This window comes from Plectrocnemia conspersa, unplaced genomic scaffold (genome assembly GCF_051122295.1).
Source record: "Plectrocnemia conspersa isolate PC_06_02 unplaced genomic scaffold, ASM5112229v1 ptg000005l, whole genome shotgun sequence".
Taxonomy (NCBI): Eukaryota; Metazoa; Arthropoda; class Insecta; order Trichoptera; family Polycentropodidae; genus Plectrocnemia; species Plectrocnemia conspersa.
The window spans coordinates 2053234-2081230 of NW_028277169.1; the positions used below are offsets into that span (position 1 = coordinate 2053234).

At 30.5% G+C, this 27997-nt stretch overlaps 3 protein-coding genes across 5 annotated transcripts in view; 2 read left to right on the forward strand and 1 right to left on the reverse strand.

Moving 5' to 3' along the window:
• Positions 1-2387, forward strand: part of LOC148234650 (solute carrier family 7 member 14) — a 169421-nt gene extending 167034 nt beyond the window's left edge. Inside the window, exons 18-19 of one of the 2 annotated variants that reach the window (XM_088185668.1) lie at positions 62-184; positions 2215-2387. In XM_088185668.1, the coding sequence (XP_088041794.1) occupies positions 62-184; positions 2215-2338 (247 nt within the window). In that variant the 3' untranslated portion in view covers positions 2339-2387. The remainder of the gene's footprint in view (positions 1-61; positions 185-2214) is intronic. The other variant, XM_088185669.1, reaches the window with a different exon arrangement.
• Positions 2388-9933: 7546 nt separating this feature from the next.
• Positions 9934-18389, reverse strand: LOC148234652 (uncharacterized). The gene is made up of 3 exons (XM_088186270.1): positions 18170-18389; positions 10601-10664; positions 9934-10530 (listed from the first exon to the last, which is right to left on the reverse strand). The coding sequence occupies exons 1-3, from the start codon at positions 18329-18331 to the stop codon at positions 9947-9949; spliced, it is 810 nt and encodes a 269-aa protein (XP_088042396.1). The 5' UTR covers positions 18332-18389; the 3' UTR covers positions 9934-9946.
• Positions 18390-20954: 2565 nt separating this feature from the next.
• Xxylt (Xyloside xylosyltransferase) lies at positions 20955-27993 on the forward strand. Of its 2 annotated transcripts, XM_088186268.1 has the most exons (5): positions 20955-21160; positions 22188-22461; positions 22522-22663; positions 26862-27223; positions 27282-27993. In XM_088186268.1, the coding sequence occupies exons 1-5, from the start codon at positions 20990-20992 to the stop codon at positions 27449-27451; spliced, it is 1119 nt and encodes a 372-aa protein (XP_088042394.1). In that variant the 5' UTR covers positions 20955-20989; the 3' UTR covers positions 27452-27993. The 2 variants fall into 2 exon arrangements, 1 of the variants encoding a protein (XP_088042394.1); XR_015809643.1 differs by lacking the exon at positions 22522-22663.
• Positions 27994-27997: the final 4 nt, after the last annotated feature.

The following is a 27997-nucleotide window of genomic DNA, read 5'->3' on the forward strand; positions in this document are numbered from 1 at the left end:
GATCCATCAGTAGTAGTAATATCATTCGATATCATCATACCGTTTCACTTCTGTTCTATAGCTACAACGTCACAAATTCCGGCTGGGACGAAGATCCTTATGGCAACAAAGCTTGGGGTAGTTCTGGAGCGTGGGGTGCCGATAAATATTCTTCGCAATCTTCTTATAGAAATATAGAGCAAAGGTAAACAAATCATTTGCGCATGATTATTACGCGTGTCACTGAAATCAGGCGCGTACGGCGAGATACTTTTCTTTTCGCTCGCTCGCGTGCTAAGTGTCGAGAGTGAGTGAGAGGTAAGGGCGTGCGTTCCGCATGCTTTTATCGCTCACTCACTCTCGTCACTTAACACGCGAACGAGCGAAAAGTATCTCGCCGTACGCGCCTGACTGAAATAAAGACAGTACTCAAGAGCAAATTGAGAAAAGTTGTTTAAAATACAATCTGACACATATTACAGTTTACATGTATTTACTTACTTAAATAATATTCAATACAGATAATAAAAAATATAGGAAAAGGAAAAAATATATATATTTTTTTAACAACACATATACAAACATACATAAAAAAAATATCTATCTACTGCTTAGTTAAATAGCGTTAAAGTATATTTTCAATTGTGCTATAGAGTATAACAAAGTTTTGCATTTATATATATATATATATATATAAAAAAACATGTGAGTTTTTTCGATTCCGGTAATCAATGCGCGCGTGGTGATTTTTACCTTAATTTTATTTCTGTTCCTAAAAAATAATACAAAAATGACGCCATATCATAAAAAACATACACATTCACAACATTATCATTTTAATTTAATAGTTTTTATCATATAGGAATATAATTGCAGTTTAACACCTTTACATTTAAACATATTTTTCACTTCAGTCACATTTTAGTAGTGTTAAATTCTTACTTCATTCTGTAAGATGTTATCAAAATACTTCAACAAATGATGATATATTAGCAAAATGTCGGGTGAGTATGACTGACGAGTTTTGACATTGCATTGTCGTGCAAGAGAATTTTACCTTTTTGATTGAACAGTGTGAGTTCACAATTTTTAGTGCATATGGTCAATTTCATCATAATTCTTCTTGTCTGAATTTTAAAAATATAGCATATTATACTGATTCGTGCATGCATTCCCTTTTCAGCAAGTACTTTTTGGTTCTGCATCGCGATGGAAAACATCTTTTAATGGCAGAGTATTTTTTTCGTCTATGACCAATCATATTCCACTCATATATTGTCACATTTTTCCTCCACCTAAATATAATATATGTATAATAATATAATCCATATAGTTTTAATGTTTTATAATAATCGATATTTGTTTCCCCTCAGTAAATAAAGATAGAGTAGAGTTGTATTTGCATTAGTAAATGCACAAATATCTTACTTTTATGTGATTTATCTGTAATATATGCAGTGAAATCTCAGTATAGCGAAGCTCACGGAACCGAAGAAAAATTTCGTTATATTGAATGTAAGGAAGATGATACATTTATATTTTATTTTTAATTACCATATTACAGCATCCAAATAACCTCTATCAAGTGTAACGTCATTCTTATATTCGGATCAAAATATTTCGTTATACTGAGATCAGTCTTCGTTATAAAAAAAATCGGGGATAAATTGAATTATGTTATTTTGGTATTCGTTACAAAGAGATTTCACTGTATAATTGTATGTATTTTATAAATTTATTCAAAATGCATAATTTTATTTCAATACTTATTTATAATATTGATAAAATAACGGAATTAAAAATTAGCTTAAGCTTCTGGTATTCCTCTACTTTTTTTATTTTTCTAGTGCAGAACTGCCGTGTCACTAACGCGTTTTTTCAGTACATATGAATCAACTGAAGAATGACACCTACGATCTTTATATTAAAAATCACTTATTTTTGGCTAGGTTAAGAGTTTCGTAATGCACAGTCCTTTTTCAATCCCAGCATAGATAATAAATATTTTTATTAAAGTAAATTGTATGATTTATAATGATAAAATAATATTTTATAATAAATTTTACTCAGTCAAAAAAGTATTCGGTACAAAATGATGATAACAGGAATGACTCAAATATGAGCTCATCGATTTATATAAAAATAAATATTTACATACATTTGACTGATATTTTTATTAATCTGTATTTAATAGACGATTTCAATTATTAATAGAAGTGTTTGCATTATTTTCAGATTCGACATGAAAACCAACAACACCAAATCGGCGCTGGTCGACGGCAAGTCTTCGACGTCAGCTATGAATAACGCTTCTTCTTGGCAAAGCGATCCTAATGCCTTTCCTACGTGGGATGACTGAATCAATTTCTGCTAATAAATAACTTAAAACATTTTGCCACATCATAAAATTAAGAAATACAATACCATATAAACAAACATAGAACCATTGCGACTTGGCTGGGAAAATATTATATGCGCAGCTCATTTAGTTACGATATCTACGAAGATATGCGGAATCTCGAGAAAAATCCCAAAAGCTCCATAGCGCTCAGAATAACATAAGCGACGTTCTGTGTTAACGGCGCGCCGTTTGTGACGCAATGTGTTTCTTTTATTGCAAACAAGTACTTCTCCAAGTTTACAGCTTTTACTGTTGTTTTTATATTATCCGATAGGCGTAAAATATGTATGTTAATGGAATAATGTCAGAAGATATGGTTATTTCAGTCTTTGGAGACTTTTGCTGTGTGTTAACTGTTATATTAAGTATATGCATAGATGCATACATATGAACACTGGAAATAAACAAGTACATAAACGCGATTCGAACAATATTAGTAATATTTTGATGATCGCTGCTTAACAGACAAAATAATTTAAATTGTCTGAGTGCCTCTTACTTCCAGTCTTCATAAATGCACACATATATACTTATACCCACGTGTATATTACAATACGCAATAATATTAGAGTTTTAAATGTTTCAACATAATTAACTGCGTGCTACAAAACGGTGCATGTGTGTTGATAATTTACATATATATTTTATCTTGTTTATTTTCTAATAATCACTTAATAAGTCGTGCCATTTTTGTGTAATAAAAATCATCGGTAAGTGTGCGGTGTACGTTTCACATTTTTTAGTATTATAAACTTTGCTAAACATATGTGAATGTAACATCGTAATTCAGACTATATTTCGACAGCGATAGTCATGTCATGTTCATGACACGATAAAAAGTAAATTACGATCGCAAAGAAACTAAAATATAATTAATAATTTTTAAAAAGTACGAATTTCCTTCTTATACCTGTTAACTAAAAAAACACGACTTACGTAGCGAAGCAAATTTTTTTATAGAAAATATTATGGTCCAAGATAAGAGTATATGCACCCTTTTGTGGCATCTTGTGTATACATATATTAAAAAAACTGTTTTAGCATATACACTTGTATTAATACAGTAATATTAGATAATAATGTGTTAAAAGGCAAAAAAATAAATATATATATACATATATATATATATATATATATATATATATATATATATATATATATATATATATATATATATATATATATATATATATATATATATATATATATATATATATATATATATATATATATATATATATATATATATATATATATATATATATATATATATATATATATATATCCAAAACCGCAACTATATAATTTAATAGAATTTGAACATATATGAGTTTTACTTGAGCAGTAATTTTTTTAGGAACATATCACAAGGCTACAATAACGTCACTCTTAAAGTAAAGTTATTAAATAGTTATTGTGTCATACACACACGTTTTATAATATTCCGTGTCACATCAAGTCAGACAAAATCAGGGCCACTAAGTTTTTAGTGGACAAATGATTTAGAATTAGACGCTAAAAATTAAACCAACAGATAATGTGATAAATAAAATTAGGATATACAAATTTTAGTGCTCAAATAAACCTAAATTAATGATACGTTATAACCTAAGGATGACGACTGCCGAAGCACAATCTTCAACTTGAAGTTCCTCTTTGTTTCTACCACATTAAAATTAATACGGATATTTTAAAATTTAAATTCCTTCAGCTATGACGTTATTGTTGCCAAATCGATATGTTTATGTATGTATATATAAGCTTTTCTTTCCACACACGTACAAAATCTAATAGATTCTGAGCATACCTGGCAAGTACCGAAATATATCTAAAAAATCCGGTTCTTATGTTTAGATCGTAGCAAATTGAACAATTTTAATAAATAAAAGTATTTAGTTTAACCTTCACTTTGATTACCAAAATGGACTTTGCTAGCGATCAAAGCTAATCAATCTTGTTAAAGTTTAAATAAGTGATTAAAAATTGAACATTTCAATGTGTATGTTTGCGTGTATTGTTCAACCTTGTGCATAAATATGAGGAAAATGTTAAAATATAATTATAATGATGATAACTATAATAAATATTAACTTTGTATTAAAAAAAACAGTGAAAATATAATGAGTATGTGGCCTTATATCGGCAATGATGTAGATAAAGGAACAAATAACAACATAAGGTACGTTCACCTGACAGATTGTTGATTGTTTAATTTAAATTATGCGGATTTGAGAATTTGGAGCTAAATTATATTTTTTTAAAAGTGTAAATTCTGTCGTTTACTGATTTTGAGATATATAACCACTAAAAATATTTATATTATAAAAAAAATCTATTGTTATTTGAACTTTCTTCCGGCTGTAAATCCGCTATTAATTTTCTTCAAGTGTACTGTATCATACTATGCGAAACGTCCTATTTTCTTTAGTAAGAATTTCGTATTTTTTATATTTTATCCATCTCGTTACACTCTATATAATTCAGACTGCAAAAACATATCTTGTTCTATTGAATTTTTATACTATCGCTGAAATAAGGATATGTCATATTTTTTTGAAAAATTATTTACATAAATAATATTGCTAATCTATCATATGCTGAACATGTTATCTTTACAGGAATGAAACTTATTTTAAAACGACATAATCTACTTATATTTTTTTAACTTTTATTTAGTGTTTACATAATATAGTTTAAGGATTGAAACAGGTGAGATTTAAACGCATACTATGATGTTAAAAGTTAAAACTCAGTTACGCGTGAAAATTATATGATTACAAACGTTTCGAGACATGGTAAAAAATAACTATATCGAAAAGGACTTGAATCTATGATTATAATATATATATTTCCTTAATAATGTTTACCGTTAAAAGTATGTAAGCAAATTTCCATTTTATAAACTAATAAAATTTTATTCTCAACCGGTAATATAATACGGAACGTCAAGCAAAAAAGTGACCGGTGAAAAGTTTATCAAACTACAAATTTAGTTTGATGGTGTGGTTCCAAATCTTTATTTAGTAAGTAGCTAAATATGTTGTAACGGTGGGTTAATATCAGGCTGCTTTCTCCAAACTTTGAGTAGAGTACGTTTATCAGAAAAAATATTTACCGGACACTTTATTTCTTGACATACCGTATATGTATTGATATTATCAAATATTTGTGTGTATGTACATATTTTTGAAATGAAAAATTTTGATTAGCCAAAAAAATATTTATTCTAAATTGTTGAATATACATATATTTACATAATAATAAAATAAAATAATTTAAATAATAATTTTGACTATGATCACATCATATCATTTTAAGTAGTTTCTCGAAACTATAATGTTTTAAAAATAAGCCAGCACAAATTGGTATTTTAACTCTTGAAAGCAGCTGAACGATTGCTATTGAGATATATATATATATATATATATATATATATATATATATATATATATATATATATATATATATATATATATATATATATATATTTGTTTAAAATTAAAATGATATTTTATAATAATGACGGATCGGTTTGTTGGAAAAATTATGAATGTCATTCTTTGTTGTTAATGAAAGGTATGATAATGTAAATATGTTACGGAATGCTTATATTTTAAATTTATCAAGTATTTATCTAAATAATTTTATAAAGCTCGGTAAGGTAATAAATACATACACGTTAATGTTATTAAATATGATATAAACCAACTGCGTCTTCTCTTTGTTTATTTACGATCAGTATGTCGTTCATTTAGCACGTTTCATATCATACTTTATGTATTGCTGTAAACGATTCAATTACATAAACATGTATTTATTTTTTCGTTTAATTTTATATAGATTTTGAATCAAACAATCTCTAATAATATATAAATTAAAAACGTTAAATATAATAAATGTGATATTAGAATTCCAGATCGTATATATGTTCGTTACATTGGAACGAACGGTTTGTTCTTACTTTTTGACACAGCTATAGTACATTATTTCTTAATTGGGAATAAATACACCTTTGTATTCTACATGATAAATATCCTTCTTTAAAAGCTATATCAATACATATAAAGAAACTTCAAAAACACAGCGGTTATTCGGGCCAGTAAAACGATTATTTTTCAGACCGTAGTTATCATAATAATATATATTAATCAAATCGATTAATCTTAATTATAATGGACGCTCATCTTACTGCTTGGATAAACTTAAAATCGGCCAAATCACTTTTCAGTTTTTGATTCGTATGAATTATTAGAGCCGAATCTCTAAAGTAAATACAAAACTAATAACTAATTTAAATATTTATTCCAATCCGATTACGCATATGTAAAGTATGATTCGTGTTATTCTTGTTACTGTATTTATTACAACGTATCGAGGTTTTAACGCATGTATTACATTATAATAATAATTGGATCACTAATGATAATTTGCATTGAATTCGTGTTATATTATATTTGTAAGGAAAAATCGTCATGTATCTTATAAACATTGTAAAATATTGGCGAATATATTATATGTTTTAATTTTTAAAACAATATGTTACATAGGAGAAGCAATTACATTAATAATAATCTTCAAACTGTTAATGTTGTGTTTTATTTAATCCTCGACGCTCGATTCCACGAAAAATACCATAGATCGGTACGCGACAATTGGGCGACGGACAAATGGGCGATTCCGGTCAATTGGGCGACGGTCAATTGGGCGATGGTTATTTGGGCGACGGTCATATGGGCGACAGAAAAAACTTGCACGCTTTGCTTTATTGTAAATATTACTAAAATATACATTAAAATGAAAAAGTATATTAAATGCTAAAAACAATTTTATTTTCCAATCATTAACTCATATTATAATTATATGCAATATCATGTAAATATTCTATGATATTTTTTCTATTGTACCTCAAAACTTTTATAAAGATTCTTTGGTCTATTCTTTTTATAAAGATATCCATTCCAAACATATTTTTCTTTGTCTTTTTGACTTAATATGCCTGAATTATCCATTTATGAAGAATATAAACTGTGGAAACTCAAATTAGTCGTTCTTAACAATGATCTATAAAAACCAATTATCTATAAATAGCACATAAAATATAACCCACATGTGAATAAAAAGACACATACTTATGTTCTTGCTGTACTGAATTTTTTACCAAAAACACAATGACACTGTGACAAAGTGTTTTAAAACCACGACAAAAATAATTTTCAAAGACGCAACGAAACTTTTTGCGAACATTTTCAGTCAAAATTCAAAAGTATACTGAGCGCTAGTTATGGGTTTTTATATTTATATATAACTACCCTATCTAGTTTTAAATAGATAACTGTAAAATATGCGATTTTTGTGAATTCCCAAAGCTTATTCTCACACTAATTTCCAAGGCGCAAAACATAAAAACCCACGATAAACATTTATCAGCGCTAGTTCTAGGTTATTATATTTATATATAACTACCCTATTCAGTTTAAAATAGATAACGGTAAAATATGCGATTTTTGGAAATTCCAAAAGATTGTTCTCACAGTAATTTATAAGTCTCAAAACATAAAAAAATCGCGTAAAGGGCAAAATCCACGATTAACACTTATCAGAGTTAGTTATGTGTTATTATATTTATATATAACTATCTTATCTAATTTAAAATAGATAACTATAAAATATGCGATTTTTGGAAATTCCAAAGGTTTGTTCTCAGAGTAGTTTCCAAGGCTCAAAACATAAAAAAAATCGCGTAAGGGCCCACTATAAACATTTATCAGGTAGTATACTTATAATAAAATTACCGACTTAAGCCGTGTGTTTTAAGTGTTTTATGATATCGGGTAATTCTCTTAAATTCTTGAATAAAAAAATCACTGTTTAAGTGATATTTTATGATAAAATAAGCACAAATGATAAGTAAATATATACATACTATATCTTATGTAGGTATATTATATTTTGTTTAGACCAAATAATGTTTTTATCTTTTAATTATATTCTAAAAAATATTACTTATATTTTCGTATGTACGTATATATATAATATACATATATATATATATATTTTTAATATGTATTAAATTATGTTAATTATTTAATTAATTATAAGATCATGATTTGCATCACATTTATTTGTAATGCATTATTATTGTATCGCCCAAAAGACCGTCGCCCAAAAGACCATCGCCCATTTGTCCGTCGCCCATTTTGAATCGCCCATTTGACCGTCGCCCAATCGCCGTCGCCCAATTGACCGTGTCCCCCATAGATCTATCCAATTAAAGTTTTGACAATGACATGCCGGCACATACAAAATACAGGCAGCCCTCGACTTTCGCATTCGCGTAAGAATGTTGAATGTTCGAAAGTAGAGGGAAGTAAAAAAATTGAAAGTGTGTTTATTTAAAATATTTATTTATCAAGTAAATATAAAATGTTTAAGAGACATGTTTAAGTGGGGATGTTTCCTTTGAAAAGTTATCAAGAGTTAACTGTTTTCCACTATTTTTTTTCTTTTCTTCATATAGTATTTTATAACATGCTATGTTTTTATTGATCGCCTTACGCACTTGAGATATGCGTTCTCCATCGGGATCACAATATTCCATAATATTTAAAAATTTGTCAAGATGCGTGAAGGCTTCATTCATATTTTTCATTGTTAAAGAGTTTTCCAAAATAAACCTGTCTCATCTACATTAAATATTTGGCTAGAGGAATATTCTCCATCTTCAATAATTTTGGATAATTAGGAAATAAATTATTTTGCAGCATCTTTATCCGCATCAGCCGATTCTCCAGTAAATTTAATATTATGAAAAGAATATCTCATTTTAAAATTGTAAAACCAACCGTCACTTGCTTGAAAAACCGTGTTAAAATCTTTTTTTAATCTATCCTTTCAATCTTTGTGCAAACTAAGAGCTTTTGCTTGAATAATTGAAATACTTAGAGGGACATCTTTTTGATGTTGGTCATCGATCCATGATGACAAAGATTTTTCCATTTCATACATGTTTTTTTTGCCGTGTTTTTTGTGAAAAATTGTGGAAATATAACTTAAATTTCTACAATTTTGAACGTATTCCTTAATTATATTTTTATTTTGCAAAATTGAACATTCGTAGACCTGTTTGTATCATACGAACGTCTGATTGAAGCAAAAGATTCACCGCTATCAGAGCGTCTAAAAATTTCCATCTTTGTCTCGAATCGTGTGAAGTTTGAGTCCTTGATTTATTTTTGTTCGTATCATCACTAAAATTTTTCTGTTTCTCACTCATGTTTATAATTTTTTTTTTTTTTTTAATATTTTGAAAATTTTTTTTTTTTTTTAAATGTGCGAAATAGCGAATTTTGTGAATGTTGAGGGCCGCCTGTATTCGATTAATCCTATAAAATGGTAAATGTGTATGTGTGTTATTTAAACTAAAATAAGTTTTGTATTCTGGAGGCCGATTAATTTATTTTAGCCACGGTGATTAATGTTTATGGTTTTTAATATGGCGATTCTTCTCGAGTGTTTATTCATAAATATTATTTATAAATAAAATTCATTGATTATAACAATAATTTATTATTTTAACCTAGGAAACAAGAGTAAGAATTGTTCTAACATTGACAAATTAGGTCTCGCGTGGTTGAGTGTATGCCTTCCTCTTCTGTAATTTGAAAGGGACCCTTGCTTGTTGGAAAATGCTTTAGTTTGATAAGAGTTCTTCGATGGAGTATACTTGATCAGCACCACGTGTTTCGGTTTCACGGTCACTTTCAACTTTTTGTACTTCTGGAACGGCGTCGCCGCTTGGTGCTTTTTAAACGTTTGCTTGTTGAATGGCTTGATGGGAAGATCAGGAATGTTGTAACTCTTAAAGTCAATCGAAGACGGACGATGATCTTCTTCAAACTCATCGGCCACTCTAATGGGTTCCACCTCAGGCAATAGCCTATATTTCCTGTATCTCGGATCGTTCTCTAGCATTTCATTAATATCTCGAACAAGCTTGGCGTGCTCTTGCTCAACGTTTATTTTCCCATTGGAATCGCTTCTGCTCTGCATCGTTGCCTTTTTCGGTTTAAACTTAATCTTTTCCATGGATGCATCGTATTTCTTTATAGGTTTTGTGTCTTTGTCTGCGTTTCCGAACGGTTTCCAATCTTCTGCAAGTCAAATATAGATAATAGATTATCGTTTCTATGTCATCATAATAAGACAATTCACAAAAAATACCTCCTAGTGCGCAATCGTAGTACTTTTTTGGTTTGCTGCGGTAATAAAACGGGTGTAGGTGATGCTGCAAATAATAAATAAAAATTAAATAAGTTGGAACCTTATACATACAGATAATATATTTTTTTATGCTTTTTTACATCTCAGGATGAATGGCTTATATTAATATATATCCTTTAACTACAAGTTTAATTACATCTCACTATCGTTACTGTAAACCGACATTTCGGCCAGTTCTAGTTTTAAAATCTTAAAGTATATATGAAATGGTGCTTCCATCGAAACAAATAAAAAATCAGAATGATCATATATATTGGTATTATTTCTCTCTTATCTAATTATTATTATTAAAATTTTATATAAATATAAAAAATTAATAATATGCCTTAAAATAGATTAAAACAAATGTATACTATCATATACACTTTGACTAACCTAAATCAAATTATGTATAGTTAATCTTTAGGACCTGCTCAAAATAAAGCAACATTTTGCCACACCTTTTCCTCCCCGAATTTAAATGTAGACGATATTACAAATCATTTCATAGTTTTTTCCCAGAATTTTTGTAAAATATAGCTACCCCTGATCTAGAGGCTTAATTGTATGAATATGTAGTATTCCTTAAATCGGTAACCTCTTATGTGCTACGTAGCACATTGTTACTCATTTTTTAATCAAATTTAAATGGTGTTAAAAAGCTTAACGACCGAGGACTCACCCACGATATTAATATATACCAACAGCTTAACGACCGAGGACTCACCCACGAGTCCTGAGAGTACCTTCTGTAGCGGCCGAGGACTCGCCCATGCGTCCTGCGTTATGCGTCTTCTTTTATTAAATATACACTATGATACAATACAGTTTACCTCTATATTATAATGCGAGATGGTAGTATACTATATCTACCTAATATAAAATATAAAATAGAATATATTTTACTTTAATTTTTCGTAAAAAGAGTCGTTTTATCCCACTGCGTCGCAATGCAACGAGTCGTCGCCTATTTTAGTTTGTTATATTCTAATATTTTTGGGCTAGTGTGTTGTTTGGTAACGGTTCTCCAAGCCACTCTCACTTACAGTGACCATATTTTTTGCATTGTGGAATATTATATTTTTATTTATTGCTGCTGTTAATAATAAGTGATAATTTATAGTAAAAGTTAGTTAATAATAATAAAAACAGTGAATTGCGTATTTACAAAAATAGTTAAATAATCATTAAAGAAATTTTTGAAATTTGACAACGTTGATTAGTGTACGATTTTTTTTGAACACCACATTAGCTTAAAAATGTGATAATTAAATTAATAACATGTATGTTTAAATGCTTCTAAATTTTTTTATTAACGATTTATAAAAAATATCCATTTATAATAAATAATAATTTGCACTCACTAAATTTTTTGGCGTCCATTTTCTGCGTACAACCGTTTCGAACACATTTATTTTCATAATTACACTGAGTGATACGTGTAAAAACATTTGTCATTATGAAGAAAATAAACTGGATAAGTGCAAATTTGTCACACGCGGTCTATGTTCACGTACACTTGAATTAGAATTACTTTCGCACACATAACTATGTTCACAATCACTCAGGGGTTAATTTCTTTCGTCCATTTTGCCGTGATTGAAAATAAAAATTTTAAATCAAAATCACAATCACAAAAGATCACAGAGAGAAGAGCTATTTTCGCGATACGTTTCGACCGATAGTTTAGAGGAGACTAAATATACTGCATTACTTCGATTATAAAATGCATTTTTTTATCTGTGTGGAATTCCCGAATTTGGGAATTCCACAATAAAAAAAGTGTCATATACCCTTATAGATGAATTCTTAAAAGGTATGCACAAGGTAAGCTGATAAGACGGGACAGGTAGTGGCGATTTACCCTTTTAGAATAACATTGAATGTAATTTATAGTAAATATTTAATATTATATTTGTAAACAAGTTTTTTTTCGTTATATCACTTAATTATGCGGCCCACAGATTTAGAAACACTGGTTAAATTACGTAATTACAATATATTTATGCAAAAAATCATAAGGAAGCTACAAATTTAATTTCGATAAAATATATTATTTGGTTTACAAGTTATAGGGAATTTACTAAAAAATGTGATTTTTTGCTATTATTCCGCGAAATCTCCCGGCCACCAAGGAAAGTTCGGCAAAAAACACCGGACGTTAAGCTGGTAAAAAATATAGTGCTTAGATGTGTTATAAGATTAAGAATAATAAATTAACAATAACATTAGATAAACTCGTAAACTATTTTTTTTAATAATAATTTCTTAAATAAAATATTATCATAATATTTTTGTGAATTGCTAAACACCTTGTAGTGTATGCGAATATTGTGGGCTGATCTAACTTGTGTTTCATGTAAATAATCAATACAAAATTAAGTAGAAAATATCTTTCCTAAGATTAGAGCCAATCTATCTATCGCAAGTGCAGGTAGTAAATTTTCAACAATGAACCTTTTAGAAATGGGTGTTGGCCTTCGCTCAAAGCATACAATATAATTAGAAAGAAACTGTTCTGAGAATTTATGCTTGGTTTTTTGTTTATATCACCTATATAATACCAAATTATTATTATGGAAAGAATGGAAATGATGAATATAAAATATATTGAAAGCATACATGTTACTTTTGATTTATTTAAGTGCAATAAGCAAAATATTTCTAGTGAAGTGTACCGTAAATTTATTTCGTGAGTATGGGCATACAAATGGTCAGACATGGTGGCCCAGAAATAACAAATCAAAATTTTTATTTTTAAATTTAAAAAGTGATAAAAAATCAGGTAATTAACGCTAATCTATTGAAGAGTCTCACTTACTTTGTATTTGTAAGATGTTTGCCAATGATATTAATTTGTTTTTGAAACTATTATTTCAAACAAATCGGACCCACAGGTTTAGAAACACTGGTTAAATGACGTTCTTGACAGGTATTTATGCGAAAAATCATAAGGAAGCTACATATTAAATTTGAATACAATATCTTAATTAGTTTACAAGTTATAGGGAATTTACTGAAAAAGATAATTGTTTGCCATTTTTCCGTGAGATCGCCCGGCCACCAAGCAAAGTTCGGCAAATAAATACCGGTCGTTAAGCTGTTAAATATGTCATGAAATGACATTTTTGCTGCTAAATGTGAATCTATTTGTAGATGATCACATTAATTTCCAACATCACTTATCTTTCAACTGATTAAAAATCTACAGAGCTAAAGAAACATTTGGCACATAGCTTATCAGTGGCACAGAAGTATCGCGATTCTTAGCCACGGTGGATATAATTTGAAGCGGTTTTTAGTTCGTAGTTTGCCTTCATGCAAATCGGTTCCATGTCAAGAACCACTAGTCGAACCGATGACGAATAATTAGATCATGTCAAAACAAAACGTTTCGACATCTTTCTGCGACAATCCGTTTCCGTTTCCAATTATTGGAACTGAACTGAGCTTCGCACCTTAGAGATTATGAAGCACGTGTGAACTGTCTGGCGCATAATGGTGAAACGGTTCACATTGTCACCACAAAGGAAGAAATCATCAATAATCGCAGCGATGCGAAGTGAGAGAGAGATTAGCTATATTATTTTTTAATCGCGCGAAATTATCTGCATACCTATATTATTATACGTGTTGTGGTATATTGCACACGCGCGTGGACACGGAGACTTTTATTGATGTGTATAATTTTCACGAGCGAGCGATTTTTCTATAATACATATATATATATTTTTCTCACACAGTAATAATTACGTTGAAATTATAAATGCGTATTTTTTTACATAATTTATGCAAGATGCGTTACGCGCAAGCAGATCAAAGTTGTGTCGTATTATATTATGCATAACGCACAGTAAGTCTGAAACCATAATAGCAGCCAATATGTTTTTACGTACTAATTTTTAAATTTGTCATTTTATTTAAGAGGCTCTAGAAAATGTATGAAATACATAACAAAAAAAGTGAAACAGTCGACTCTCTTACAGCGTAGAGACTGGGACTCCGCCGTAGGAATACTACGTTATAGGGGACTAGGCAACCATACAAAATTTGATGTTAGGTTTTTTCAACTGTATTTTATGAATTTAAAGAAAACATCAAATCAAACTTTTTTCCATTTTTATGTATTAAATGATCTTGTATTTAGTTTGTAAACAAGATGCCCTATGTTTTTTTGCGACACGCGCGCGAAGAATGTCCTTAATTTTTCGAATGCCAGGGGAGTCAAACGCAACAGTTTTTTGAGTTATTTTTTTAAAATGCGTAAGCCTACAATGAATAAATAATAAAAAATCAATATATATTATCAAAGTTTTTCTATAATAGAATAGTTGAAACCTGCTGAAAAGTGTATACATAATGTATTAAAAAACGTGTACATTGATTTGCTTGATCATAGAATAAATATTTTCTTACTGTATTGTGATGAATGTCATTGGAATGTTATAGCGCGACGGCGTTTCGCCTGTCAAAGAACATGTCTATCGAAGTCAGGGTCAAACAATAACAAAAACTACGCTATAGGAGGGACTGCCGCATACGCTATAGGAAACTTCGCTATAGAGGAATTTATTCATTCGTTCTTGCCATTTATCAGTTATTTAGCCTTTTAATATTATCAAAAATATACATGTTTCATTTCAAAGAACATTTCGTCTGTAAAAATGCTTAGGACTTTTTTTTGTATTGTATTTATTATTATACAAAAAAATACCTTAGAAAAGAAACAAACGTTATTTTTATTTTTAAAAAAAAAACGCTACGGCAGCATTTACGTATCCTTGTTCAAGTTTCAAAAGCTAGTTTTGTAGTAGTAGTTTAAAATTAATGTCAAAAATTTGAACCGCAAATACGTAGCATTAAAAACAGGTAAATTTTCCTAGCTGAAATCTGACTCAAAATATGAGTGGATATTAAAAAGCTAGGTCTGAATAAAATTTAAATATCTCTGAAGTAAAAATATAGTACGATTTTAATTACTTATCATGAAGATAACCGAGCAGCATAATTAATATCAGTGAGGAAAAAATACTTGTGTTTTATTTATCTTGTTTAATCAAAAAGTCACTGAATTTTAAACAGCACGTGACATAACCTTACTACAACGCAACACACATAATTAATAAGATAATCATATCCGAATACAAATAAATTGACATCTCATGATTAACCCTAAGAGAAGAAAGCGTTACGATATCAGTATAAATACAAAAAAATATAATCTACAATAGTATTATATCGCTCTGCTACAAGAATATTATATTATATGTTTAAAAAATTAGTTAAAAAATGAGAATAGTTTTAAATACAAATAGATTTACTAGCTATAGAAGTGTAATTGATATATTGGAATAGTTGGATATTTAAGAAATATTGAAGATGAAATGATTAAGTACTATATAAATTAGTAATTAATATGTTACTTGAGTATTTTAATAGATATTTCATAAAGATGAACATAGATTTAATACTAGAGACATTCAAGGATATATTGTACGGAGGTGTGAAATTGTATAATAATATTCCTAGGACAATCCCCAAAAATAAAAATGTAGCGGGTTTCCTCAATGGAATAAAGAAACACCTTCGTGCATTGAGAAATAAATTATAATATTAAAGTGTTTTTTTTATATTCTAGTTGCATTGTGTAATGCTCATGTTATTAATCATGACCAGTTGTAATAGTACAATGCTTTATGAATCAAGAATTAGGTATTGTATCTTGATCATGCTACAATACAATAAATTGTAAGGGAGAGTAAGAGGACTTTTAATTGGATTTTCAGCCCAGTAGCAAATATATTATTCGATTCATGTTTCAACCCTTTTTTATTTTAAGTGTCTCACCCTAACGCTCTTTCACGTTGCATAGGGCTGATCAATTCAATAAAGCATAAATTAATTGCTGGACGTCTAGCATGCTTATTCAATATGGTGCAGTGGCAGACTTCTCGAGACTCCTCGCAATCTTCTGTTGTGTTGAGCTATTTACTTCATGGAAAAACTGCGTTATTTGGATCACAAAATACATATTGTTCATTTAATATGTACTCATAACATAAAACTTAAAAAACAGTAATTTATTTATTGTATTAGAGACCAGAAAAATGGGCCAATGGATTCCTCTTTCATCACGACAGCGCGCCGTGCCACACCTTGGTTCTGAACCACGAATTTTGGCCGAAAAAAAGGTTCATATCTTTCCACATCCAGTTTAGCTCTTCCCAAAAATGAAAATTGGACTAAAAGAGAAACGTTTTGCCATCATTCCCAACATTAAAACACGACGAAGCATCTAAACACCCTTTCGAAAGAAACCTTCCAATCATGGAATCAACGTTAGCATAAGTGGATCGCGAACCAAGGAGAGTACTTTGAAGGGAATTAATTCAAATTTTATGTAAGCTTATTACTTTGTTCGTAATAAAATTATTCACGGTGCTTTTTGATCACACCTCGTATATGTATAATGAAACATTACGTATTGTTCTTTTCAATGGAGATTTTATTGTGATATGTAGTAAATAAATAAATTATTAAATAGTGATTAATAATTTAAGGCAAATAATATCATAAATAGAGATAAACACTATAGCAATTTAAAATCTGTCTAATAACACCTTCGTGATTTTATTTTAAAATTATGAAAGATCTTTGAGCAAAGATCAATCTTTTTACGATAGCCGTACCAGAAGACGAATGCAGTAATATTTAAGATCGGTTGAGCACATATCACATAAGCTCAACTCTCTCAGTTATTGGATGCGCGGTTTGTGTTATAAGGCTTATTAATTATGTGCGCTATAAAGAGTCAAGATCAAAAAGAACGTAAAGTTCGATCGAATATCAAGGTTACGCTATTTATATGAGGCAATCAAAATAAAATTACCAGATATGTGGGAAAATGACTATTGGATTTTTCATCAATATAAATCATTCACTCACATTAATTTTGTGAACAAAAACGGCACTACTGTGTATGACGTTGAAAATTTGACGCTTAACAAATATTTCGTAGGTTGAAAGAAATGCTAGCATAAGTGCATTATCAATATTGAAAACATTGTATACATGGATATGTTTTTATATTTCGCAAATTATAGTTAATTTAATAAGTAAAACTGAACTATTTTGTAATGTGTTCTGTTCAACTAAATAAATTTCTTAAATTGAAAGACTATATTTCAAGAATTAAAATATCCTAATTTTATTTTTTTGTAAAATATGATTTATTGTTAATAATTCTATACTTATTTATGAAACATAAAAAAGTTTTTTCTTTCTTAAGTTAATTTTGAAGAATAAAACGCGCAAGAGTCTTAAGTCGAAACACACGTGTGTCAAAAACATTCCGTATTTTTGCTGTAAATTGTGCATTTTACTCAATAAATAATAGTTGTCTTTATAGTATGCTTAACTTATTAAGAAATGCTTCACTAGAGCTTTAGAGAATAATTTTATAAATAAATAAATATGTGCATATAAATAGATTTATAAAGAGCAATGCGATTATAATATAAGTAATATTACCCCATATCCGACGCCATGAGTAACATCGTTCCCTTTATAACCGTAAACTGGTTTCGCCAGATCTTCTTTTAAAGTGTCTTCTTCTGCTATTTGGTCGATGAGAACGCAATGCACACAGATGGCATTCAACAGGATTATCCAACAGTGCCTATTGATCCACATGGTGATGTTTTATGGTTAATGCGCGTTCGAACTACTCGACGGTTAGGCACAATCTGTCGATCTTGGTTTGCAGAAGACGATGACGTGACCTTTTGCAGAAAGCGAAAGAAACCTCGAGGGGGGAAAAGCGCATTCGTGCGTCGAGCAGAAGCACGCGAGAAAATTCGCGGATCATTGGTTTTTCGCATAGCGAGGGTGTTAACATCGGGCGAAAATCCCATAAGAAAGAGTTCACTGATTTGTAATGAGTAAAAACTAATCTCACTAATCTACTGCAAATAAAGTTTAATAATTTATATTTACTTTTTACTATTTATTAATTGCAGGCTTACGCATTTAAACAAAATAACTCAAAAACTGTTGCGTTTGACTCCCCTGGCACTCGCAAAATCAAGGACATTCTTATTACATAGGGCACATGTTATTGTTTAGAAACTAAATACAATGTCATTTAATACACTAAAAATGAGAAAAAAGTTTGATTTGCTGATTTTGTTAAATTGACAAAATACAGCTGAAAGAACCTAACCTTAAATTTTGTATGGGTGCCTAGTCCCCTATAACGTAGTATTATTATAACCCAATCTCAATCTCTACGCTATATGGGGGTAGACTGTATATGTATCATAGGTGTATATACTGATGAAAGCAGCGGCACAAATGTGATAAATGAGGCGCATATAGTTCATGATGATTTGAATTAATTATTCTCGAAAGAATATATTTATATTTTCCATTCATATTGCTGTCATAAGATTGTTCTTTACAATTCATAATATCTAAATTTTGATCAGTTAATTTTGTAAATAGCGTGTTTACTAAACCTTCTCTGTGTTGATTATTTTCTAGTCTATAAAATCTAATAATTATTGTTGCAAGTCTATTTAACTTTCTTCGCTAAAATCGCTAGTCCGAGATAGCAATTCAATGCTCTATTTTTTGACAATTCTGCATTTAATTTAAATATCGCAGTTTTCATTCGTAAATGATGTTTTATTAAGACGTAAATACATATGAATCATCGTTATGCGATTCGATCTACTCAACAGTGACGTTACATATATTGTTTATTGACTCTGGAATGAAACTATTACGATCGTATTCACTTTTACCGTAAAAGTGACCATGACAGTAAAAGTGATCTCTGGTGCGTGACGAACACGGCCGTTGCGTTGGCGTGTTCGCGTGGCCGGAGATGAGCTCTTCTCGAACGATGGCCGACATGCCTTATTGATCAATAGTATTTTTAGATTAGCCATTTGTTTACTTGCAATTAAAAGCAACATTGTTGTACTGATAATTGTAGCGATGTATCGATTTCGAATCGTCACTCGCAAAAAGCGCATAAATTACATTAAGCGATGGTTGAATGGCGGGGCGGAAGGGGCGGGCCGCCCCGGGCGGCACGTGCTTGGGGGTGGCATATTCGCAATGGGATCGTCTAGTGTGGTTTTTAACCCTGAATGCACTAAAATATATATAAATCCACGAATAACAAGAGCTTAATAATAACCAATTTATTATTTAAAAAATGCTGATTTTATGACCCTGCAAAAAATGTATGGGAGGGGGCGCGGCAATTTTAAGAATCGCCTTGCACATATACTAGCTACGCCACTAGATTGAATGAATTATTACCTCTCATCAATTAATAATGTACACGAGATAAGGTGACCGGATTATTGCGCAAACGAAAATTATTGCTCATACATCAATTATTGCGGACACGAAAATTCCACAATATATATCACACACGTGCAGGGCCTACTCTGAGTATACACATCCGATTCACTCGCATAAGGTTCCTCGCTCAAATTAAACAAACAATAATAAGAGATGTTAATAATATATTTATCACAAAATGTGAAATTAAAAATCTTATAGCAATATTTCGTTCTTTAAAAAAACAGAATGAAATCAAAATTGTACGAATTTTCACATCTTAAACTTTGCGTGTCTTTGTAAAATTCGTATACAGAGCCGCCCTCGCGCTCCACCAAAACTCCATCGTCAATTTTGCAGAGCCCTTGAAACCCTCCGTGTAAAAGAAACAAGGGTCAGAATAACTCGAATGTGTTGTTTATATGAAACATTTCTTAACAATTGTTGTACCCAACCGTTAGAGATCGCTTAGCTAAACCTTTCATTGGTTTTGCTCGCCTCTTAATAATCTTTTACGTTTATGTTGATTGTAAAATAGACGTAGGGCACAGAACCACGATTTTCGAAATAAATTTGCACAATTTGCAAGCGTTGTTCTGGCGTATGTCTATTCATGGTGCAATGGCAAACCAAACTGAACACAAACCAGCTGTCAACTGTCAAATTAGCTGTCGCTAGAAAAAGTGTTGGCAATTCGAAAAACAAACATTTAAAAAAAATACCCTTTAGTAACAGATGTTTGCGTTTGTGAAAAATATCAATATGTACTCTCTTGCAATAAATAATTTAAAAGCTAATAGAGTTAATATTTTTTATTATTAAAATAATCTTTGAACAATTATTTTAAAAATAAAAAATATCAATAATATTTTAAACAAAAATATTTATCAAGAAAGATGTTTCACTAAAAAGCGCTTGGATAAAATTTGGATATCGCCGAAACGTCACGCATGGCAACACTGCTTTTGACGTTTGTAATGTGACAAAGCGGGCTAAATGCGACTAGCCGCCAAGTACGGGATCGTCGCCTCGTTCTCAGTAGTCGCTCTCGTCTACTTGGCTTTCTACTTCGATCTATCAAGCACTTATGACCGCCATCGCCGCAGTGGCCGTAGATTTCCAACGAGAAGTGAATCTGTCCGTCACTTGTGGATTACCTTCACCAAGGTGACTGTTTACTGACAAAAATATTGTTATTTTTACACTTTTTTGCAATTAGTAGCTACGTTTTAACTCCTAGAGGTCCAACAGCATACATAAATGCCATTATAGGTTTTCCCGTTGCGATCCTATGGCACAGGGTACATATTTTAAAACCCATTCACCGACGACCAAATTATAATGAATTAGTTGGTACATATTTTTCCACCCGGTAAGGGAAACTTTTTCTAGTATTTCTATTGAAATGTAAGATTTGCAGAATCTCATGAATCCATATTGCGATGATGCACAAGGTACACAGTGTACACAAGCTTCTCAATTGATGTGCTTATTTCGGTTTTTTGAAATATTTCACATAAAAATATAAATTTAAAAAAATTAAAAATGAATGAAAAATATAAAAAAGGATTAGACAAAATTTTTAGACACAAAAGTCAAATAACTTTGAAATTCATTAGTAAATTCAAAAACTATTTTTAAATAAGGAAACTTTAAAGGACAACTTGTATTATTACTAATACTTTTTTATTTATAGTTTGTTGTACCCCCTTTAGCTTTCGAAAAGTGATGCGGTTTTTAGTAGGCTACTGTACATATATTTGTACGTACATAATTGAGCAATAAATAATAGTTTTGTAACAGTATTTGTTCAATTATTTTCAAATAAAATTATTCTCAAAGTATGTCCTAAACGGTCAATGGTCAATATATCAACCAGCAGAAATTTTGATATTTGCAAAATAATATTAATATATTTTTTTAAGAAATTTATTTTATGTACATAATTTAAATTCCAAAAACCCAATCTTTAATGCTAAAATAATAGTAAATTCCAAACCCATCTGTTTTTTTTTAAATCAAAGCATGACAAATTATCAAAAGCCTTTTCAAAATCAGTGTAGCTGACATCTACTTGAATGCCTATATTGAGAGAAAAACAGCAGAATCAATCAAATATCATTCGATATGGTTTGATGCATATAAGAGTTAAGTTAATAAATAAATTATTAACCATTTATATATTAATCTTCAGGTATCCATCAATGGAGGTCTTCTCTACAAGCTGGAATCGCTGCTGGAAACCATGTTGGTACACAGCCGCGGTGTGCCGTTACACCTGAATATCATAACGGACGCCGACAGTCAGTCCACGGCGCTCTTTGCCATCACAAAACTGGTCAGCCTGTACAGGGCGGGCGGCCTCGAAAGTGAAGCTGTCAAATGGAATTTTTACGATGTAAATTGGTGTGCTGATCAAATTCGGAGCATCATCGACTGTATGACTGCACACTTTAGTCCAAAGCCAGGTGATATTATTGTGCTATTGTCTAATTTTTTGTGTTTCGAATGAAATGCTTCTTTTACAGGTTCTTATTATTCTGATGCACTGTTCTATTTATCTCTGGGGTTGCACCATATTGTTCCTGCTGATCAGCATAAAATTGTCATTTTGGACTGTGATATGCGCTTCATGGCCAACATTGATTTACTGTTTGAAGAATTTAATCGGTATGTTGTGTAGGCAAAGAAATTCTGATTTTTTATTATCCTTGATACTACAATAAGTTGTATGTCAAAATATTTGTTAAAGAGTAAATTTGGCTTTATTTAATGTGCATTGAATATTAACAAACTTTTGACGTACTGCGTATTGTAGTTTACACTATTTTAATAGTATGTACTATTCTTTGAGTATAATAAAAAATAGAAGTAACTAAAACCCTTTGAGCAGTATGGCCGCACATATGCATCTGCAACTAGTTTACATTTGTAAATTTCAATTATTTTATTTTTCCCGACGGTACATATCATTAGTAATAATATTTCGAAATTATCATTATAATCCGGTCAATAAGGCGAATCTCGCTTCCTATACGTTGCACGTCATTAGATGTTTCACAGTACTTATAGAGCTTATAATTTTCTACAAGTTTGGTGAAATTCAATTCTTCGTATGATTAACGGTTTTTGAGATATAGCACGAGGAGCGGGAAGCACGCATCCGTTTATAGGATAACGCTATATAAACTAATGCAGTAAAAAACTGCTTCCGTATTTTCACGCAAAGGTCGTATTGACATTAATGTATTATTTTGTTATTTATTATTTATGTATCATATTTATTACTATTAATGTATTTAAAATTTTTAATTTAATGTTAATAATTTAAAATTTTAATTAATATTGTCTCATAAATTTCTTATTTAAAAATAATAATATTTTTATTATATAATTACCTTTATAAAGTGTACTAGGCGTCAGGTTCTGTAGTGTACATTAACGTTATCCTATAAACGGGTGCTCGCTTCAGACTATATTTCGAAAACGGTTGATCATATAAAGAAATAAAGTTTACCAAGCTTACAGAAAATTTTATTCTCTACAAGTTTTGTATAATGACGTACAACGTATAGGAAGCGAGATATTTGCAAAAAAAAAAAACGATTTTTGTGACCTTTGATATCTTAACTAGCGGACACTTGATCTTATGAGACTTTTTAACCCGTCTTAAAAACGTCAAAACAATGGTCTGTGCAAAATTTCAGTTTTCTATCTTTCATTCAGAGGTTGAATTCTTATTTGACTGGACTACTATTCTTTGAGTACAATACAAAATATAAGTAACTAAAACCATTTGAGCAATATGGCTACACATATGCATCTGCAACTATTTTACTTGATTTTTTCTACTTTATATTTGTAAATTTCAATAATTTATTACTTATCTCGACGGTACATATCATTAATAATTATATTTCGAAATTATTAGGTGGACCAAAAAGTAATCAAAATGTTTGTTTGCTTGCAGAAAACATTTTTTTAGAAGATCATATTAAATACTAATTTAAAAAAAAATTATCATTATTAATGACCTTTTGAAAACGTGTAAGCAAATTTTCAATTCATTTTTGCAGAAATATTTTGGTTTTTAAATAAAAAACTTTTCTAAAAAATTTTTATTTCGCCAATATTTTATTTATTTTTTTCATAACGATTGTTCTATTGACTTAAATAGATGGTTATCAGACAGTGCGAAATCTGGTGAATTTAGGGGACGGGGTAAAACTTCCAACTCAACCTCCCTTATTTTTTTTTGAGTCAATTTTGCAGAATGAGGCCTCGTGTTGTCATGATGCAAAATTCTTGGCTTATTATTGATCAAAACAGATTATTTCTTTTAGGGCCCATACGCACTGTCGGCTAGCCGCCGGCGACTGTACTTTATATGCTTTTAAATGGGTGCATACGCCCGCAGGCGCCGAGTCGCCTGTGCAGAGGTGATCCACAGGCGACTTGCCTGTCGCGGCAACCTATAAAAGCATGGGTTTAGATGAGTGCATTCGCACGAGGAGCGACTTTCGAGGCGACTTATACATCATTCACACAAAATGGCTTCGACACAGAATCTCTCGACACTCATCGTAGAAATTGAATCCCGAATCGTTTACAAGAATTTTATATGAATATTGATATTGTGAAATAATATGTATAATTATATTATATTATTTCTTGCTTCTCGATTTAAATTAATTTTATTAACATAATTTATAATTGTATTTGGGAAACAAAAAGCGGAGGTTGAATAAAAAATATAATTAAGAAGACAAGGAGGTGCTCCTAAATTTCAATCAGCAAATTAAAATTTTGATTTAAATTAGTACTAAAAAAATAATTACAGCGGCAGCTAAAAATACTGATTTTTACAAATCTATTATGGATGATATCGCCCTTTGTCTGTGAGCATGGTATAATTGTAATATATGAATTTACTTATCGTAAAAATACGTAAAACGTCCTAACTATCCTAATACATTATGGACAGCAAAAGCGTGTTTCTATTATGAGTCAAAAGATTAACCCTTCAGGCACGTATGACGTGCACCGCACGCGGATCAAAACCACCTATAGGGACGTATGACGTGCACCGCACGCGCATAAAAAATCCGTCAAGCACCACATGCCCATCAAAAATCCCACACATATGGACAGAAGAAAATAGTGTCCTGTTTTATCATCTACTTATAAGAACAATAGTTCGTTCTATTAACTTGAAGACTATAAAAATGGATTCAAACTTTAGATGTAAAAAAAAATTTTATTCGAAAAAATGTCCAATTTATCGTTTTTTTCAAAACTACGACCCCAACTTGTCGGCATACACAAAGGATTTCAGTTTTTGACACATTCAAGTCCCATAAAGAATGATGTTTATTAGGGTATTTTAAGTATTATTTTTTTTCAGATTTTTATACATATTTTATACATATCTTATTCGAAAAAACCACTATTAGAATCATCAAAAGATCGCGATTCAGATTCAGATATTGTACATCGAGTGAAACTGATGTTGAAGAACAAGAGCGCCATGAAGTAGACAATTTTTTGAAAAACCTCAAATATTAATATGAATATATTTATCTCCATTAAAAAAAAATATGACGTCCCTGGGACTGAAAATCTGTTTTAGGCATACGAGCCTGAAGGGTTAAAAGAAACTATGAAGTGCCCAGCATTTTCAACTCTCACGGATTGTAAACTTGAAACCATCATAAACCTCATCATTGTACATGCAAAATTTCCTCTATTGCTATTTCTTCTATATGCTGAAACGAAAAAGGTCATAAAACTTAGATTATGAAACAATTCTTTCAATATTAAATTGAAATTAAAATAATATTCTTTTCTCTTTAAAATTAATATTGCAATTTCTTCGCGAATGTACTACCCGACCTCGAGTCGCTCGGCTTAGCCGCCTAGTCTAGTTACCTACATTTTTGAGCCGGCGGCCACTAGTCGCCGGCGGCTAGCCGATAGTGCGTATGGGCCCTTAAATGTCATGTTTCAATCGTTCGAATTGTTTACAATACACAATCGCTGTAACGGTTTCTCCAGATTAAAGCAACTCTTAGTGTATCACTCTAGAGAAATCCCATCATACACAAAAAAGACCTTCTTTATTGTTAGGGGTGGTCGAAGGGGTGGAACAGGTACTTGCTCGGAAGAAAGCCATTCTTTTTTCATACAGGATTATTGTAAAGCACCCACTTTTCATCTCCAGTTACAAATACATAGTAAAAATGGGTCAAATTCATAACGGGATAAGGAATTCACAGATGGTACGGCGCTGATCGAGCGCTGTTGCCGATAATTCATGCGGGACCCAAATTCCTTGTTTATGGTACTTTCTCAAGCGACGTAGATGATCTTGGACTGTAGACCATGGACAGCCATTCTTTATAGATAACTATTTTATGGTCTGATGAGGATCTGACTCCACCATTGATTTCAGGACATCATCGTCTAATTTTTGAGGTCGTCCTTTTCGAGCAATGTCTTTGTGGTTCTTATTTCCATTTTTACATTTAACACTTGTTAAGTTTTAAAACATCAACATAAGTATTTTTGATAACCTGTGTTGCTTCATTAGTCTTCTTCCGTTGATCGAACAAAAACAGCATATAATGGCGCAAATGCATCCCATCAATTATTGACCTCGACATCCCTCTACTTAAGGGTAAAAATTTTTTTTTTCAAAGAAACCATAAATTTATGGTTTTTACTTTAATATAATGATAAAAACTTATGTGATTACTAGACCGCGTATTGAAATAAACAGATTTGAAAAAAATGTTTTAATATAGATAATATAGATTTTATCGCATCTAAGCAAAAATTAATTTATGAACATAAAACTTTATTTTTTCAGGTTCAAATCATCTAATTTGTTTGGATTGGGACTTGAGTTGTCGTCCGTATATCGTCACGTCCTCTACAACTATAGATCAAAAAATCCTTATACTCGTTTTGGTTCCCAGTTGAATTTTCAAACTAAACCAAAAAATAGTAATAACGAATCAGACAATGAAGTCCCTCAAAAAGAAATAAAATCAAACGATAACTCATTAGGGTTCCCCGGATATAATTCTGGGGTCATCTTGCTCAATTTGGAGAGGATTCGACAGTCGAAATTTTATGAGTCGCTTTTGAAATGTGATGGTATTTTTAATCTGACCCAAAAGTACAGCTTTAAAGGTCACCTGGGCGATCAAGATTTTTTCACCTTATTAGGTATAACATTTTTATCTATTCTTGTGTGATTAAATATTAATGTGATTAATATTTTTAGGTTATGAACATCCGGAACTGTTTCATACGCTCGACTGCGGGTGGAACAGACAGCTTTGCAAGTGGTGGCGCCGGTACGAAAATGTTGCCATATTCGACGACTATTTCAAATGTGATTCTGCAGTTAAAATTTATCATGGAAATTGCAACACGCCTATTCCGACCCAATGAATAAATTGTGATATTTTTTTAATGTTCCTAACTTTATATAACTATAGTTTTACTATATGATGCCATTATTAAGAGATTGTTAATATGTAAGATTATTTTTTTAATACGTTAGGTTTTGTATTCAAATTCAATGTTCTAAACATTAAGTTAGTTTTAATTTTTTTTTCTCTAGTCTAGTCCAGTTTTGCATTATACTTTATTATTTTTTAATACTAAACAATTTGAGTTATCATTGACAATGTTAATTTTATATAACTAGAAAATTTAAATGTTGCGTTGTGTGTTAAAACTGCTTCTTTGTAAACTACTACTCTTGCATCAAGAAACATTCCGTTGCAGAATGCGCTTTAAGTAAGCTTAGCTCCGGAAATCACGTCTCATGATAAATTCAGAGATTACATCGAAAAATGTTTATTGATTTTAAATAAATATTATTGAACGAGAAACACAGACAAATTCTTAGAATATGTATACGTCCCTCATAATATGTAAAAGGATGTATGAATTTATATTTTGAAAAGCATACATTTTACAATATAAAATACA